Source organism: Paramisgurnus dabryanus, chromosome 24, assembly GCF_030506205.2.
Source record: "Paramisgurnus dabryanus chromosome 24, PD_genome_1.1, whole genome shotgun sequence".
NCBI lineage: Eukaryota > Metazoa > Chordata > Actinopteri > Cypriniformes > Cobitidae > Paramisgurnus > Paramisgurnus dabryanus.
In genome coordinates this window covers 29,799,263-29,817,868 of record NC_133360.1, presented here as the reverse complement: position 1 = coordinate 29,817,868, position 18,606 = coordinate 29,799,263, and the positions used below count along the sequence as shown (strand labels likewise).

At 35.1% G+C, this 18,606-nt stretch overlaps 2 protein-coding genes across 3 annotated transcripts in view; one reads left to right on the top strand and one right to left on the bottom strand.

The window, feature by feature from the left end:
- Positions 1-9,838, top strand: part of LOC135741156 (uncharacterized) — a 28,938-nt gene extending 19,100 nt beyond the window's left edge. Inside the window, exons 5-6 of the mRNA XM_065259807.2 lie at positions 2,166-4,154; positions 7,827-9,838. Coding sequence (XP_065115879.1) covers positions 2,166-4,154; positions 7,827-8,368 — 2,531 coding nt within the window. The 3' untranslated portion in view covers positions 8,369-9,838. The remainder of the gene's footprint in view (positions 1-2,165; positions 4,155-7,826) is intronic.
- Positions 9,839-11,057: 1,219 nt separating this feature from the next.
- LOC135741173 (uncharacterized) lies at positions 11,058-17,028 on the bottom strand. 2 transcript variants are annotated; one of them, XM_073813609.1, is made up of 3 exons: positions 16,570-17,028; positions 16,149-16,446; positions 11,058-13,470 (listed from the first exon to the last, which is right to left on the bottom strand). In XM_073813609.1, the coding sequence occupies exons 1-3, from the start codon at positions 16,990-16,992 to the stop codon at positions 12,089-12,091; spliced, it is 2,103 nt and encodes a 700-aa protein (XP_073669710.1). In that variant the 5' UTR covers positions 16,993-17,028; the 3' UTR covers positions 11,058-12,088. The 2 variants fall into 2 exon arrangements, with proteins under 2 accessions (XP_073669710.1, XP_065115917.1); XM_065259845.2 differs by having other exon boundaries at positions 11,060-13,470; positions 16,149-17,016.
- Between the last annotated feature and the right edge of the window lie 1,578 nt (positions 17,029-18,606).

Below are 18,606 nucleotides of genomic sequence, written 5' to 3'. Positions count from 1 at the left end.
TTGCATCTTTAGGTTATAAAAACATACAAAATTATAATCCATAATTTAATTTTCAAAGATTTATTATAAAACGAATTATTTTTTCCACAAAATGCAATAAATCCAAATCCAAGTTTTTTTCCCCCAAAATGCTATAAATCTATTGAATCAATATATACATGTGCATTCATCTTTGCCATGATATATTCATTTAGATGACTAGGCCTATACACAGATAAAAAAATAAACATCAATGACATTAATCAAAACATTTACTTTGTCATATTAATTACACTGTCATTGCTGCGGTCATCCTTGGGACCTCGTCGCTTAACATTTTTCACAGCGATCAGCTGTAAAATGTTTTGGGCCTCGATTTTCGTTGACTTCGCATAAAATAATGGAAAGCATTTTCCATCTCCCAAGTGCCAAGTAAATTATTATATTTTGATGGCTTATGTTTCTTTCCCGTCACAGAAAACCACCGCAGGTTTATCCATGCCATTAAAGTATTATTTTGTTTTTGTTTGTTTGTTGTTCACTAATTAGTCTACAAGATGATTCAAACTAAGATTCCATGTATTCAACGTGCCGCCATTGTTTGTTTATGTGTGCGCTGTGATTTGTTGAGCAGATTTATTGCATTCTGCAGAAAAGGAGGAGTGGAGTTTATTGCGTTTTTGGGGAAAATGGAGAAAATATGACAGAAAAACACGGCGGATATTGTGTAAAATTAAGAATTTACTTTTAAATACTGACCTGATAATAATGATTTTAGCGGAACTCGTTTGAGTCTTGTCGCTCTTGGACGGGCATCATTTGTATTACGGTACTCATAAAACGTAAAAATACGTTTAAAGATAAATAAAAAGATAATTTTAGATGTTTAATGACTATTTAGAGCAGTGGATTCGCTAGACTAGAGCTTAATGTTTTTATTTATATGAAAACCTCAGACTCCTTTAGACAGCAGGGGTCTTCAACATTTTTCAGGGCATGCAGTGACCCCCTGATATTAAATGTGTAAAACAGCAATATTTAAGAAGCAGTAAGGTAAGCTGGTTTATTGTATTATTCACAACGCAAAGTGGGGTAAAGTACAACTATTGACGAATCAGAATCAAGAACTGGAACTGTTTTATAAATAGAAACAAACCATACAGCCATATGTTAAAACACTACATTAGCATGATTATGCTGTTGTTGTACATGTGTACATTGTTGTATTGTAGATTTAAATTAATTATTTTTAGGTATTTGCCGTGAAATACATTTTCATGTTACTGTTAGATGGACAATCCAGCTTTCAGTTTATAAAGATGAGTGATCATGGTTCAAGTTCAAATTATTTATTTGTCAATGGAGCAATTTATTGTGCAACAGATAGTAACAAATCACACATAATACCAATACAAAAATTGCCTACCATGCAGGCATGGTTAAAATAATAAAAACAAACCATCAGTAAATAGTAAATCACCAAGTTATAGAACTGAGAAGCAGAATGGCTGCAGGCACAAAAGAGTGTTTATATCTGTTGGTTGAGTTTAAAGTGTAATCTCGATCGCAACATCTGAAATTCAACCCTCTAAGGGATGAGAATAATTTAACAGGGTAGGTTCAACCCTTCTTAACTGTTCATGGTGAATGGCACAAAGACTGTCTAATCTGGTGGGTCAGTGTTTAAAATGCTACATCCAAAAGCCAGAGGGCGCTCTCAAACTCAATATGCGCTGTAGACGACAAACCATAGAAATGGAGCTATGACACACAGCTCCAGGAAGTGACTTAGACATATATTTATATCGCTGTTCTTCTAACCTTTTCAGGTATTTTCATGATAATTAAGAATATGTATAATAATTATGTTTGACGAGTGTTACTTTTTCACGTTTTTATTTTATAAACCACTCAAACGAACAGTGACTTCAAATTAATAAGGACTTACTGTTCAAATGTTTTATAAAATCAGAGATGTGGGTTTGGACAGGAATTAAATTACCACATTACTTTGGTGGCCAGGAAGATTAGATGGTTGGAGGAAACCACTGACATTCTGGATTTGGACGCAATAAAATCACCCTAATAAATGTTGAAAAAACGTACGTTCCAATGAGAAACAATTACTGTCTGAATAAAGCTAATGAGTGAAAAGAGAATTTAAATTTTTATTATGTTTCTTTTAGATGTGAAGAGTGAATCATCTTCTGATGGAGAAACGTCCTCAATATCAAAAGAGCGACGGACAGCACAAACTCTTTCCTGCATCACCTGTGGAAAGACATTCAGCTCACAGAGACATTTAGAGAGAAAACACACAGAACAGAAACTCTTCACCAGATCTGAGATCAGCTTTACTACCTTACAAGAGAAGAAACTTCATTCAGAAGAGCACACAGACAAGAAGAAGAAGAAGAAGTTGTTTCATTGTGAGCAGTGTGAGAAGGTTTATGTCTCTTCTTCTATGCTGAACATTCACATGAAGACACACAGTGGTGAAAAACCTTTCAACTGCACTGAATGTGGCAAATATTTCAGCACCAAAAGAAATCTTGGTGTTCATCAGATAATTCACACAGGAGAAAAACCATACAAGTGTCCTCACTGTGAGAAGAGATTCAGACATAAAAACCACATGAGGAGACACATGCGTTTACACACCAGTGAGAGACCGTATCAGTGCAGTCAATGTGACAAATGTTTTAACTCCAAAGACAATCTTGTTGTTCATCAAAGAGTTCACACTGGAGAGAAACCTTATCACTGTAGTGTTTGTGGGAAGAGTTTTAATAAACATGACCATATAGTGTCACACCAGAGAACTCATACAGGTGAAAGACCTTACAAATGCTCTCATTGTGGGAAGACTTTTGCTCGGTTATATTCCTTAACAGTCCATGAGAGAATTCACACTGGAGAGAAACCTTACGTCTGCTCTCACTGTGGAAAGAGCTTCTATGATCCATCTCATTTGAGAGGTCATCAGAGAGTTCATACTGGAGAGAAACCTTATCATTGCAGTGTTTGTGGGAAGAGTTTTAAAAAACATGACCATTTAGTGTCACACCAGAGAACTCATACAGGTGAAAAACCTTACAAATGCTCTCAGTGTGGGAAGACTTTTGCTCGGTTATATTCCTTAACAGTCCATAAAAGAGTTCACACTGGAGAGAAACCTTATGTCTGTTCTCAATGCGGAAAGAACTTCTCTGATCCATCTCATTTGAGAGCTCATCAGAGAGTTCACACTGGAGAGAGACCTCATCATTGCAGTGTTTGTCGGAAGAGTTTCAGTGGACATAGCAGTTTAGTGACACACCAGAGACTTCATACAGGTGAAAGACCTTACAAATGCTCTCATTGTGAGAAGACGTTTGCTCAGTCAGGTCACTTAAAAGCCCACGAGAGAGTTCACACTGGAGAGAAACCTTACGTCTGCTCTCAATGTGGAAAGAGCTTCTCTGATCCATCTCATTTGAGAGGTCATCAGAGAGTTCACACTGGAGAGAAACCTCATCACTGCAGTGTTTGTGGGAAGAGTTTTAGTCAACATGGCGGTTTAGTGTCACACCAGAGAACTCATACAGGTGAAAGACCTTACAAATGCTCTCATTGTGAGATGACTTTTGCTCGGTTATATTCCTTAACAGTCCATGAGAGAATTCACACTGGAGAGAAACCTTACGTCTGCTCTCACTGTGGAAAGAGCTTCTCTGATCCATCTCATTTGAGAGCTCATCAGAGAGTTCACACTGGAGAGAAACCTTATGTCTGCTCTCAATGTGGAAAGAGCTTCTCTGGATTAAATACTTTTAAAGTTCACGAGAGAGTTCACAGTGGGGAGAAACCATACGTTTGCTCTCAATGTGGAAAGAGCTTCTCTAATTCAAGTTGTTTGAGAGGTCACGAGAGAGTTCACAGTGGGGAGAAACCATACGTTTGCTCTCAATGTGGAAAGAGCTTCTCTAATTCAAGTTGTTTGAGAGGTCACGAGAGAGTTCACAGTGGGGAGAAACCATACGTTTGCTCTCAATGTGGAAAGAGCTTCTCTAATTCAAGTAATTTGAGAGTTCACGAGAGAGTTCACAGTGGGGAGAAACCTCATCACTGTAGTGTTTGTGGGAAGAGTTTCAGTCGAAGTCAACATTTAATGTCACACCAGAAAACTCATAAAGGTAAAAGACTTTACCAAAGCCATGTACTGGATCAGGTTACTCAAAAGTGGTGTTAATTTTGACGACAGATTTTGAATTAGTTTTTTAGTCTTTTGACTAAGATGCAATATAGTTTTAGTCATATTTTAGTCATCTGAATTGATCAGCTGAATGGATTCCAAAACGGTAAAAATCGAAATGTAACTCTAGGGTAGCTGGTAAGTGTCCCTTAGCAGCATTCTTGTGGTAAAATATATGTCATTAAACAGTGCAGGGGTAAACAATGCAGGGGTAAACGCATAATCCCCTAATGTTATTTTTTTGTTATCTTGTGTTTATTTTTTTGGGAACCAAATAATAACGTTATGGAAACCTTCTTTTTAGGTTTTATTTTTGCAACCATAAAATAACGTTGCAGGGTGGTTATTTTTAAATAATCTAAAAATGACTTATAACGTTCCCTAATGTTCCGTGTAATGCAGTTCTTTTTTCAATTTGCACCATCAAAATGAATCCAATGAAAATTTGGTTTCAAACTTTCATTTTTCAATCATGAGTACTTTACAAACGGATAATTGTCTTTTGGTTTAATTTTTAATTCTACGTGTTTAGGTTGTTGCTTTAGAATTTCAGGTTTTGGAACAAACAGAAAAATTACGAGTTATTCTAATTTTCCATTTCTGTGTTTGCGCTTGCGGCTGGAACGTACTATTATCGCCGGGGGTGGAGTGTAGTCTACAGCCAGTCACGGATCCACAGCGCTATCGCGTTAAATCTCACCATATTTATCTCCTCTATGTATATTACACATTTATTAAATATATTTTAATAACATTAATGCAGCAAGGCCTGTAAACATTTATCTATTGGGCCTCGGTTGCCGTTTTGGTTTTTATCAAAGATGGCGATGTAACGCCCTGGCAGTATGCATGCACTCGAGACGTGATGGATAAACTTGTATCTGCCGCAGTTCAGCCTGCATATTGGCTCGAAAAGTTTAATCATGTTACCCCGAGATATTACGAGTTAGCGAGTCAGGTTTGTAACCCGAAAGTTGCCGTTTCGAGTCTCACGGCCGCCCGCTTTTGACTGACGTGCTTGAGCAAGGCACCTTAACCCCATTGCTCCCCGGGCGCTGGGTGTATTCAGTCTAACATTCTAGCGATTTCTTTTTTTTTCTTCATTTAGTAACTCACGTGAGAATTAAAATATACTTTGATTCCCGTTTATATGAAGAGTTGATGATGTTAATTGTAACTTAATAATGGAGATGCGGCTAACTGCTGTGGTAAGATGTTAACCTAAAGTAAATGAAATGTTTATTCATTTTCAATAAATATCTGTTTTAAGTATTCTTTATCGTGTTGAAGTCACTACAGTTATTTATATATTTGATTAAATACAATGTGTAATGTGTTGAGGTCAGAGGCGTCATGCCCATTCAAACTGAGGGGGGCACCTGCCCCCTTGTTTTTTTTGAGCCAATGGATATTGCATCCAACCTCAAAATCAAATAAGCGTCCATTAATCTGTTATTTGACTTTTAATCTGTTTAATATGCACAATATTATACATTCTGTGCTGCATCCTTGTCACTTTTCGGAGATTTTCGCCGTTTTGATAGTGTTTTGATCATGTTACATTACTTTATTCTGGCGGCAGCTGGCGCTGCAGTCAGCGCAGTCGCAGACGCCATCAGCGTCTGGGCGCGCTCACGAACTCTCTGCTGTTGCTGGCTTGCATCTGCATTTGGCTATCTGAGGAATTAAAACGTGTTAGAAACGCTCACAAACCCCAGTACGGTAATGTACAGTTAACCTCCACTGTGTAGAAAATGTATGGTTTTTAAATGTGACCGTCTCAACGTTATATTAGTAGAGGTTCATCTTCTTGGCACAACGGCAGTTCGCCGGAGTTCACGCGGGCGCGGAATCTCACATGCTCACATGAGGTAAAATTTAATGCAAAAATCCGTTCCTCTAATAATTTTATCTAAACATATTTTTTTAAATCATTATTGAACATTAAAATCAATCACGTGGCTATAGCTTATGTCATTTTCGTTGTTTATATACTTTAAATTACATAAATTTTATATGATAATGTAGTTGTTGTGCAAAATGCATTAATGACACAATTAAACAAGCCATTAAGACTTAAATAAAACATGCCGTTTCAGATGTAAATATGATGCAAATGTGTAATTATTCCGATTGAATAGTATTTGATATTAAAGTTAGTCATCACTCTTATTTTGGAGGTTTTTGCATGAAAGCAGGGGTTTTAAGATTGTTAGAAATGTAAGTGCCATGGAAAAGACTGAAAGCTCTATAATATTTTGTTTGATGTCTGTACAAATTTCTGTGAGCTGTTGACACTGTGCCCCCTTAAAAAAAAATAGTGCATGACGCCCCTGGTTGAGGTATTTTTATTTAAAATAATCTACATTTTTATAATATTTCAATAGACATTTTTTCCAGTAATAGAATAATTAAATTATTATAGAGTTTGTATTAAATCTATTGTTTTATTCCTCCATAGAAATATGTTTTACTTATTTTAGATGGATATGATCAATAAAAACACAACACTAATATTACTAATAGACGTGCTGTACTGTAGTAAGCGGTACTTTTTCACTGCGGTCTTACCTTACGAAAATTAACCATGTTATTTTTGTGGTAAAAGTGTAGTAACCATGTTTTTTTGTGTGTTTTGTTTAGCAAAACTGTGGTTTTACTACAGTAATCATGGTGTATTGTTCTTGAAAATCATGGTTGTCAAAACCATGGTTATTTTGTGGTAATCATGTCTTTTTCTAACTATAGACCGTTTCAGCAGTAACAACATAAACAAGCCGCTGTCGCGGTCCGCACCTAACTTCCGGTAAACTCCGCTAATAATAAATAACAACAAATTCTTTAAACATAGTTTATTTATATAACAAGCAAACAAAACAACACATAGATTACCTAGGAAACCAAAACATTTGTTATTTTCGACGAGGCATTTGTTCAAGAGATCAGTTTAGCAACTAGTCAGACCATTAAAAAAACGAAACCGGAAGTAAGGTTCGAATCCAGACGTGTATCGCGTGCGTCCGATGAAACCGTCTATAATCAACCATGGTTGATTTTCAAGATTGGTTGTTAAACCAGGACTAGGCCTTAGACAAAATTAGAATATTTAAGTCATTTTTGAAAGCATAATTTTTAAATCAACATTACTGGTGTGCATCTTGAGACACAACCCTTGCACTGAGGTATTATAAAATATGTTAGTGCAAGTTGTTTTAGATCAGGACAACACTAACATGTTAACAAGTCAGTCAGGGACTGGGCTTAAGGAAACCGCCCTGTAGTGCTGTACACTTTTTTAAAAATCTTTTTCAGACTTTGCTTCCAAATGCTTCCCCACTGCCAACATGTTTGTTGCATTTATAAAACCATGAGTCTACTCTGATTGCTATGTAATCGCGTCATCAAAAACGTCGTCATTGTTCAGTCAAATTTACTTGTTCTTTTTATCTTCACGGTTGAACTTGCTATTTTCGTCCGAATAATTTCGTTGGCAAAACATTTGGCACAGAAATACTTCTTTATAGGTTCAATTGTTTTTTTATACTTTGCCTATGTTAAGCATGAGATTACAACTCTTTAAAAGTGTAAATAAGTTGGTTTATGTTTATTTTAGAGACAATGGAAGTAAAAGAGGAAACAAATGAAGTGGAGGAGAAACATCAGGAGCCTCATGATGTCATTACTGAAGAAAAATCTTATGATCACTTACAAACATCAACAAAGAAAAGAAAAATGAAAAATTCCCATCAGCGTGGAAAGAGTGTCCGAATGAAAGGACACCATAACAATAAAGAGAGATGTCGTACTTGCAAGCAGTGTGGAAAGAGTTTTACAGATACAAGAGACCTTCATGAACATTTGAGAACTCACACTGGGGTCACACCTCTTACATGTCATCTGTGTGGAAAGAGTTTATATGAAGGAAGACTTAAGTATCATATAAGGATTCACAATAAAATCAAGAAGACTTTTTCTTGCTGTCACTGTGGAAAGAGTTTCACACTGAAAGGAGACCTAAGGTCTCATGTACGAATTCACACTGGAGAAAAACATTTCACCTGTCCTCAGTGTGGAAAAAGCTTTGCACATAAAGCGACCCTTGACATTCATGCAGTGATTAACACTGGAGAGAAACCACACACCTGCACTCAGTGAGGAAAGAGCTTCAGACAGAAAAGTCATCCAACAACTGAGAAATGTTTTACTTGCATTCATTGTGGAAAGAATACACCAGAAACTTCATACCAATAAGAACTCTTACTCGTGACGTGTTCTGTTTGTGGAAAGAGTTTTCCACTGATTGAATATTTGAAAATACACTAGAGAAAATACATGGCGAGAAAACTCTTGTGTGCTCCGAGTGTGGAAAATCCTTTTCAACCGGCAGAGGCTTGACAGTTCATCAAAAAATACACACGAATGTTCGCAGTGTGGAGAGAGATTTACAAACTTTTATAGCTGGAAGAGTCATGAGACGATGCATACATGGAGAAAAACCATTCTACTATTCTCTATGTGGAAAAAGTTTTACTTTTTCAAATAGTGTAGGGCGACATCAAAAATTACATTGCAAAAAGTTTTCAGAAAACTTATCCTCCAATTAAAAATGAAAAGAATGCATTTTATTTTTAGTTTTACTTTTTTGTTTAGTGATTACTTAATTGTTTTTTTTAGGTTGTCCATCTCCACTTCATGTACTGTACACCTGAACAGTACAATTAAATGAGTGAACTGTACTTAAACCTATGAAAAAGTTTATTAAGTTTAAAGGTATATGTGTCTTCAACAAGTTCACCTTTTTTATTTTTTAGTTCTGCAAACTCAAATAAAATGAGTCCAAGAACTGCGTTATATACTACTTCCAAAAATTTGTCATCATTTTAATACCACAGCCTCATTTGAACAATCACTGCAAATAATTACAAACTTTTGCTAGGGAAGCTAAGAAAGATTCTAGCACTGCAAATTTACTTCAAGTTAAATCAACACGATTGGTTGCATGAGCCTGCATTATGAGAGCATTTTTTGAAATAAAGTGATTTTTTTTGGTTTCTAGTAAAGCGAAAGACTCAATTAAACACTTATTTATGTTGGAGATTTAGAAGAGTTTCTATTTTAACTTTTTGTGGTTACTATTGTTCATTGTTAGTGCCTGTGCTTAGACTGTGTGTCAGATATGTGTTGATTTATAAACAATAAATCAACACATTGCATTATGAAAAATAATGTAAAAGTGAGCACTGACCTCAGTCTATTCACACTTACACCGGTCTTAATTTTGTGCGTAACCCCTAATTATTTTTAAATAAGATTTAAAGTTTAGTGCAACAGAATTATTAAATAAGTTTTGATTTCAACAGATTAAGCCAAATCCTTGTTGGTGCAACCCACCATTAGGGGACAGAGATCAGACTAATCCTAAAATTAATTTAAAGGGACACTTTTTTGAAAATATGCTCATTTTCCAGCTCCCTTAGAGTTAAACATTTGATTTCTTACCGTTTTGGAATCCAGTCTGGCGCTAGCACTTTTAGCATAGCTTAGCATAATCCATTGAATCTGATTAATAGAGTTTCAATATAGTACAAAGGAGGTTTAGGGCCAAGCTAAAATAAAAAAAATAAAACCATCTCGAGATTAAAGTCATTAAAATGCGAGAATAAAGTAATTATTTTTAAATATTAAGTCTCAAAATTTCGAGAATTAACTCAATATATTCAGTTTAGGCTTATTCTTGTTTACTGCATTAAGACAGTGATATAAATAAACTAAATTCACTACACACTATAATATCTTATTAATAAGCATGTATGGTCAAGCAGAAAATGCATGCCCAGAATGTGCTCGTTTTCTTTGAACGAAACAAACGTGCCATTTAGCGGTTTGTATTCTTATTCTGGGATCTTCTGCTTGCCTGTACACAAAATGTTTTTATTAATTAAATGTTTGCTAAATTTGGTGTTTTAATATTACTGTGTAGATGCATTAACCCACATTCAATGTTGTCTTTTAGGATTTTATAAGGGTCTGCACTTAACGTAAAGCTTTTATATTGTTCCTTTCATAAGAACACGCCTAAAGTGAAACGTACTCGTTGCATTTATCTCAATTGTTAGTTCACAAAGCCGCAGAGTCTTGATTCCTCCCTCATCCATACTATTATTATCACCTGTCCTGTGCACTTTCATTTAGGTGCGCCTCCATGTGCATTAACAAAACCCATTATTCATCACGATATTCTGCATGCCTGTTTTATTAAGCTATGCACCGAATTTTGTTCGTTCACATTATCTCCCCCCATATTGCCTTTTATATGAGGGAGATTCCTTAAATTGCCTTTCTGAGCGCATCTCCCTCATACTGTTTTATTAATAAGACCGGTATAATTTGGTATCTGCTTTGCAGATCTGCTTGTTCACATCACTTCAAACACGTTAATGCAAAAATATGACATTATTATCAAAATATTACAACTTTATTCTCGAAATATAACGATTTTATTCTCGTTAAATAACGACTTTGTTATTCTCGTTAAATAACGACTTTGTTATTCTCGTTAAATAACGACTTTGTTATTCTCGTTAAATAACGACTTAGTTATTCTCGTTAAATAACGACTTTGTTATTCTCGTTAAATAACGACTTTGTTATTCTCGTTAAATAACGACTTTGTTATTCTCGTTAAATAACGACTTTGTTATTCTCGTTAAATAACGACTTTGTTATTCTCGTTAAATAACGACTTTGTTATTCTCGTTAAATAACGACTTTGTTATTCTCGTTAAATAACGACGACTTTGTTATTCTCGTTAAATAACGACGACTTTGTTATTCTCGTTAAATAACGACTTTATTCTCGCATTTACTGTCATCTCGAGATGTTTATTTATTTATTTTAGCTTGGCCCTAATCCTCCTTCGTATGTGAAGCCATGATGAAGTGAGTGTTTATTAATCATATTATGATTAATGAGACACTTTAATACAAATTAATACATGTAACATTTTTAAAAACAAAAAGTCATGTACACCGCGTGACAAAAGAATATGAATCTTTTCACTAGAAACCACTTAACCATTTCAAAAATCCCAAAATCAAATTTAAGGTAAATATATGTGTCAACAGTTTTTTAAAAATGTTGAGGATGAGATCAAAAGTCATGGACACATCTTTCTTGCACTATTTCTTAATTTTTATTACACATTAATATTCTGAAAATGCCCAGAGAATATAGTAAAATGTCCAATTATTGTTTTCATTTTTTATTGTACAACATATACATTCAGACATTGTGTAACACATTGTGTAATGATATTTTCAGAACAAAAAACAAAAACAAAAAATACAACTAAAACATTTCTACGTTAAAATTATTATTTTGTTATTGAATTATGTTTTATTCAAATCTTACTGCTAAAGTGAATGATCAAATAAATCAATATATAATAAAAAATGAGTAAATATATATAATTGAATTAACAAACAGATGTATGTTTCTACTCTGATCTGTCAGAATTTTTCTGGCAGTGATTGAGAAGAGAAATGACTGATACTTATTGATTTTTAGGTTTATGTAATTTTCTCTTTACAACCCTGAATTTTGTCTGGTATTTGCAAAAAATGTTTAGGCAGATTGGACGTACATAAAAGAAGAAAAAGTATCATCAGAAATCACTGGCTTTAAACCAACTTCAACTCCAATCTACATAAAAACTTGTGACGTTGACCTCCACTGGTAGAAAGCTTTTGGGTTTGACTGACTTACAGATTGAGACGCTGTGTTGATTTCAGTGTACTTTGTTCTTCAGTATCTTTCTTCAGATGAGTCTTAAAAGATCCTATATAAGTGAATCTCTCTCCACAGATCGATCAGACCTAAAGTTTCCCTCCAGTGTGAACTCTCTCATGAATTTTTAAGGAATATAACTGAGCAAACATCATCTCACACTGAGAGCATTTGTAAGGTTTTTCACCTGTATGAAGTCTCTGGTGTCTCACTAAATGGTCACGTTTTCTAAAACTTTTCCCACAAACATTACAGTGATGAGGTTTCTCTCCTGTGTGAACTCTCTGATGAACTCTGAAAGTACTTGGATCAGAGAAGGTCTTTCCACAGTGAGAGCAGAGGTAAGGTTTCTCTCCACTGTGACTTCTCTCATGGATTTTTAAGTTATTTGACTGAGAAAAAGTCTTGTCACACCGAGAGCATTTGTAAGGTTTTTCACCTGTATGAGTTCTCTGGTGTCTCACTAAATAGCAATGTTGTTTAAAACTCTTCCCACAAACACTACAGTGATGAGTTTTCTCACGGGTGTGAACTCTCTGATGAATTCTCAAATGAGATGGATCATAGAAGCTCTTTCCACATTGAGAGCAGACGTAAGGTTTCTCTCCAGTGTGAACTCTCTCATGGATTTTTAAGGAATATAACCGAACAAACGTCTTCTCACACTGAGGGCATTTGTAAGGTTTTTCACCTATATGAGTTCTCTGGTGTCTCACTAAATGGTAGCGTTTTCTAAAACATTTCCCACAAACACTGCATGGATGAGGTTTCTCTCCAGTGTGAATTCTCTTATGAACTCTAAAAGTACTTGGATCAGAGAAGCTCTTTCCACAGTGAGAGCAGACGTAAGGTTTCTCTCCAGTGTGAATTCTCTCATGGGCTTTAAGACTAGGTTTAAGACGGAAACGTTTATCACAGTGTGAACATTGAAAGGATTTCACTTTAGAGTGAATCTTCTGGTGCAATTTCAATGAACTTGAATCCCTGAAGGTTTTTTCACATTCACTGCATTGATATGGTTTCTCATTGGTGTGTAAACGCATGTGTGTCTTAATATACGAGACATTGGAAAATTTCATCTCACAGTGAGGACAATTGTATGTTTTTTCTCTCGTGTGAATTCTCTGATGAACACCAAGATTTCCTTTGGTGCTGAAATATTTGCCACATTCAGTGCAGTTGAAAGGTTTTTCACCACTGTGTGTCCTCATGTGAATGTTCAGCTGAGATAAGAAGTCAAAATCTTTCTCACACTGCTTACAGTGAAACAACTTCTTCTTCTTCTTCTTCTTCTTCTGCTTCTTCTTCTTCTCTGGGTACTTTTGTAAATGAAGTTTCTTCTCTTGTAAGGTAGTAAAGCTGATCTTAGATCTGGTGAAGAGTTTCTGTTCTGTGTGTTTTCTCTCTAAATGTCGCTCTTTTGATGTTGAGGACATTATTTCTCTATCCAAACATAATTCACTTTGCACTTCTGAAAGAAACATGATACAAATATTTTACTTTATACTCTCATATAAAGACAAACATAAATTCTGATGTATCTGTATAAATTAGGAAACAAAGTCCTAAAAATAGAGTCCTGTCAAACTATGACAGTTTTTAAGAAACTAGTTATCCCAGCTTACAGAATAAAGTTCTAAGAACGTTCTTTGAAAGATCCCAACGTTTCCAAAACGTTAAGCCAACATAAACATTTTTTTATGTTAATCCTCAGGGTACTAATGTTGTGTTCAGAGTCAGACCAGCCACAGTAGAGGAGCCAAGCGCGAGTGATTTCAATGTTAAGTCAATGTAAAGATGTGTTGGTTTCGCGGTGCGAATGATGCGTTTATCGCGGCGCGGTTACACGAGATTCCGCATCATTCGCGCGAATGGCGCGAATTGAGCGTTGCCGGGAAACACGCGAATTGAGCGTAGCCGGGAAACACGCTAGTTGAAAAATTTGAACTTTGACGGAAAAACGTGCCACGTTAACCAATCGGGAGCTTGCTCTAGTAGTGACATGATTACGGAAAGTGAGCAGAGTCGTAGAAGCCCCTCACATGACGCGAATTTCCGCGTAAAAGTCTCGATAACTAGAATTTCAGGCGCGTCTTTCACGCGTGAATTAAGGGAGTAAACTCAAAATGTTCAAGCGGCAAACTAGACACGGTAGACGCCTCAAATGTGGCTGGTGTGAACTTTGACCTGCACTAACATTTGTGCTTTTTCAGTTGCTTAAAAACACAATACTGGCAAAAGTCTCGTAACAATGTGTTAAACACAAACTGGGATACAATATTATGTGAGCAACATGTATGTACATGTTTGAAAGAAAAATGTTTATGCGTGTTTTTAAAAAGGCAACATTTTTAAGTAACTGATATGTCCACAAAAAATTTGATTAATCCTTACTAAAGTTACAAAGGTTATTCAGTGAAGACATGGACATTATGATTTGATTAAAATTAAAAACAGCATCAGCTCTAAAAATGCAATTTTAAAACCCATTGCACAAAACACAGAGCACATGTGTACTTTCACTTCAAGTGCACGGATCCAATATGTTGTTACACTCAATTTATTTCTCAACTGTTTATATTCATTTAGGTGTAAAATACTGTAATTACGGCATTTTTAAATAATTGTGTTAAAAGAAAACAAGCTCAGTTGGCATTTGTGCTGTCTTTTCCATTTGCTTGTAGCCTAGTGGCGTGCTGTCAGAAGCTTAAAGATGTTAACTCTTTCCCCGCCAATGACGAGATTTTCCGTCTTTCCGCAATACCGCTATTATCCACCAGGTGGCGCCCTTCCGCAACTTTTTAAAACCGGAAGTATTGCCCTATGGCAAGCTGCATCATGTCCGTGTCTGTTTTAAAGATCGCTCTGAATGGGATCTCTATGAAAAGTCCGTCACAAATATGGAATTATTTTTGCTTTTTGCTCAAAATATGGTGTTTTTGCAAAAACCTACCCATATTCAAAAGCTGATTGCAAAAGAACCACTAAAGGTAGGATGAAACGGTTTTTTTTGTTTAAAAGCAGAGGGTCTGTTCTTTCATTTGGTATATTGTATGTTTATTTATTTAAAAAATAACATTTTCTGGAAGGCATTAAACTTTGGTGAAAATCATGAAAAACGCTGGCGCTGGCTGGCAACTTTTTTTTAAAAACGCTGGCGGTGAAAGAGTTAATAGTCGTGATCTGTTTCACATCTTTTTGTGCTTGAATATTTAAATTGGCCAATCATGCCAGTGACTGTTGCATCGCTGCTAAACAATACACATTAATTTTAAAACGTTTGTAATAATTATTTTACCAATGATGCACAGATGCACAGAATATAATCCCTTATGTTGCAGTAAATTAGGTAAATATGTAACAAAATTCCAACAACGTTTAAACGCAAAAGTGCCTTTTTTGAGCAGTGTTATGTGCACATTTTACATTTTAATTGTATAAATACATACATATGAAGAGTTTAGTTGCAAAACGAGTTAACTCCGTTTTTAAGATTTTTGTCAAAAAATGTTTATTATTATGTTATCATGTTATTATTTTGTTCTATGGTGCTACTTAGCTGTAGTCTTTAAGTTATGAAGGTTTAAATCAAAACAAACCAACTGCAGTTGAATTGATATTAATTGAAATGCAAGATTTCTGAAAAATTAAAAAACGGAGTTATCTTGTTTTGCAACGAAACTCTTCATATATTAATATTTAAACAATATTTAGGAGTGTGGCCTAATCACAGCCGTGATAATAGAGCTATATCACACGACTCCGAGAGCAATATTTCTTTTATACAACAGTTCAACGGCACAAGTTTGAAAAACTTGCCCTACGATTTTTCATGAATACGGCCCAGATGTTTTAAACAATAAGAGAACATTAAAAAGATGACATTAATGAATTTAACGACAGAATGACAGAATTTAACATTAGTCTAAGATTTACACAACCTAAGATATGTTCTTAAAACATAACAAAAGAATCTTGGACACTTTTTAATGGTTTCTATTAACACCATTACACCCAATAGAATTTATGTGATGGTTTCTATTTTTTTTAGCAAGGCGTTCATAGAACTTCTGTTAGCTGGGATGATGGACATGAATATATATTCAAAATATTTTAACCCATAAATTAAAAACAAATAAGAAAACATACCTGAAGAAATAAAATCATAATCATCAGTGTGATCTTCATCTTCTGTAGGTTCAGTTTTTATTTCTGTGGGTTCTGTTTTAATCTCTGTTTGGTTTCCACTGTGCATGAGTTTGAGTGAACACATCTTGAGTTTGGTCTGCGGGATCTGCTGCTGTTCTCCAGCGTTACAGACAGAATCCAGAGACTCTGTGGAGGTTTGATCAGTAGATTCCTCATCCTGATCACACACTGTAGTGTCCTGAGTGTCTGTGGGATTTGATTCAGTATAACAGAGTAAAGTCAGACTGAGCTCGGAGTCCTGTGTGTGTCTGGATTTCTCTTCAGAGTCCAGCTGTGGTTGTGGTGTGCGGCTCTGATCTCTGCTCGTCCACACTGAATCCAGACATTCAGTGGAGCTCCCACAGGTATAAGCTGTACAAACCTCTCTGTTCAGTCCTTCATCTCCTCTTAACCTCAGCTTTGTCTCCAGTAACGCCACCTCTTTCTTCAGCTGAGAGATTTCTGTGATGAAATCATCAATATCCAGCATGGACAGATCAGTTCCTACTGATTTACAGCACATCTCATCTCTCATCATCATTAACACTGAAATACACAGAGACAAGACTCTGTTTAAAACACCCAAGAGAGAAAAACACTGAGGATACACAAACACATCACACGCGAGCTCTTTCTTTCTTTCTTTCCTTCTTTTCTGCAGCGCCTCCTGCTGTACTGGAGAGAGAAATTCAGACTGCAGGTCTCTACATGTTGGTTTAAATCTCACAGAAGTGTCTTTAAATTGCATAAATCTACACAACAAAAATGTAAAAGGTGGGACACATTTATTTAGACATCTAGACATGTGTGCTGGTGAACAGATTCTGAACACATTTACAAAACAATTGCAAACATATTGTTAAAAGTCATAAATTATCCTCAAATATTAGTGTCTGTATTTTGTTTCAAAAATTTCACTGATTGACTTGCCACTGATGATGACTTAACATTATTTGTTGTTTCAAGTTCAAAAGGAGATAAAAAAATATTTAGGCCTAGTTAATAATATTTATGTATTTTAATTGCATATAAAATTTCCATCCATTAGGATTACATATTTTAATTTAAACAAACTAATAAACATTTTGTGATACATATTTGTCTGTTATAAAACCGGTACGATTTACCGAGTGCTTAAATTCATAAGAAACACACCCAGTTTGATTTTAATTCTGTCAGATTAGATGTTTATGTTTTATTGAAAATGTTTGTTTTTTAAGTTGAAATTTTTTATAGTGTATGTGTACACAGTTCTTTAAAACATTTTTTCCCCTAAATACCACTCAAACTACAAGTAAAAATTAGCCCCTTTAAAAGTACTCAAGAGTAGTGAGTATTGAGTATTATGCTGTGACTGTTAAACCATGCGAGTTAAAATGTAGCTTTATATCAGTGTGATTCTCTTTTATGGTAATTTTTCAGTAAAAACAAAATAATATAATAACAGTTTTATTGAATTGCCATAGAATTTAAATAATTCTCAGAAAAACCTTAAACAAAAGTATAGAAAGCATAAAAAGAAGATAAACAAAAACAAAACTTAAGCTTACTGAACATAGTCAGTCATGAAAGAATGGGAATAGTAAATAGTATATGTATATATATCATATATAATCTCTTATTAAAGGTAGAAAAAGTGATTTAGTCAAGAGCAGTGAGAGATTTTCAATGCTGTTTGATTAAAATGCTCTTTAAGACAACGTTCCAAATGCGTTTTCTCTTTCAGTTGTTTCTCTTAAGCCCTGCATGGTCCCGTTTATGAGGATACCAGCAAAGACAGAAATTTTGACGCATATGTGTTTTTAAGGCCAAAAAAGCGGCAAAAAATGCGCACGAGCTTAATGAGCAGCGGATACGTGCGCGCTCCTCTCACACAGAAAAGGCACGCGCACATAGCACTGTTGTGTTTAAATAGCTTAAAACGGCGGTGCTTAAATACGTGTAGAAACAAAAGTTTTCATGGCCACGCGCACAGAAAAGTGACGTGGGCGCGGAGCCGAAACGATAGTCCAAAATCTTTACTGGTTGACAAATCACTAGACAGGAATAACTGGACTGATGATTCTCTTTAACCAATCAAAACTGACAGGAACAAATAAGCAGAAAATATAGTGACGGCAGGTTGAGAGAAAATAGTGGAGTAAAAGTACAGATACAACACTAAAAATGTACTCAAGTACAAGTACTCTGCTTTAAAACTAATAAAATGGACCCATCTATCTTTCACTATTTCTTAATTTTTTATTATACATAAATATTCTGAAAATGCCCCCCCCCCCATTTTCTCATTTGAGAATATCTAGTAAAACATCCAATTATTGTTTTCATTGTTTTTTTTTTATTATTGTACAACGTATAATGCACTCAAGAGACATAGGGACAATTTATGGTAATTACATTTTCAAAATTAAAAGTAATA

What these genes read in the sequence shown, in the direction of transcription:
- LOC135741173 (XM_065259845.2), bottom strand. Translation starts at nt 16,992, where the DNA reads ATGTCTAGATGTCTAAATAAATGTGTCCCACCTTTTACATTTTTGTTG. An exon ending in TTATGATTTTATTTCTTCAG is followed by an intron (nt 13,471 to 16,148) that starts GTATGTTTTCTT and finishes TGTTTCTTTCAG; the next exon opens with AAGTGCAAAGTGAATTATGT.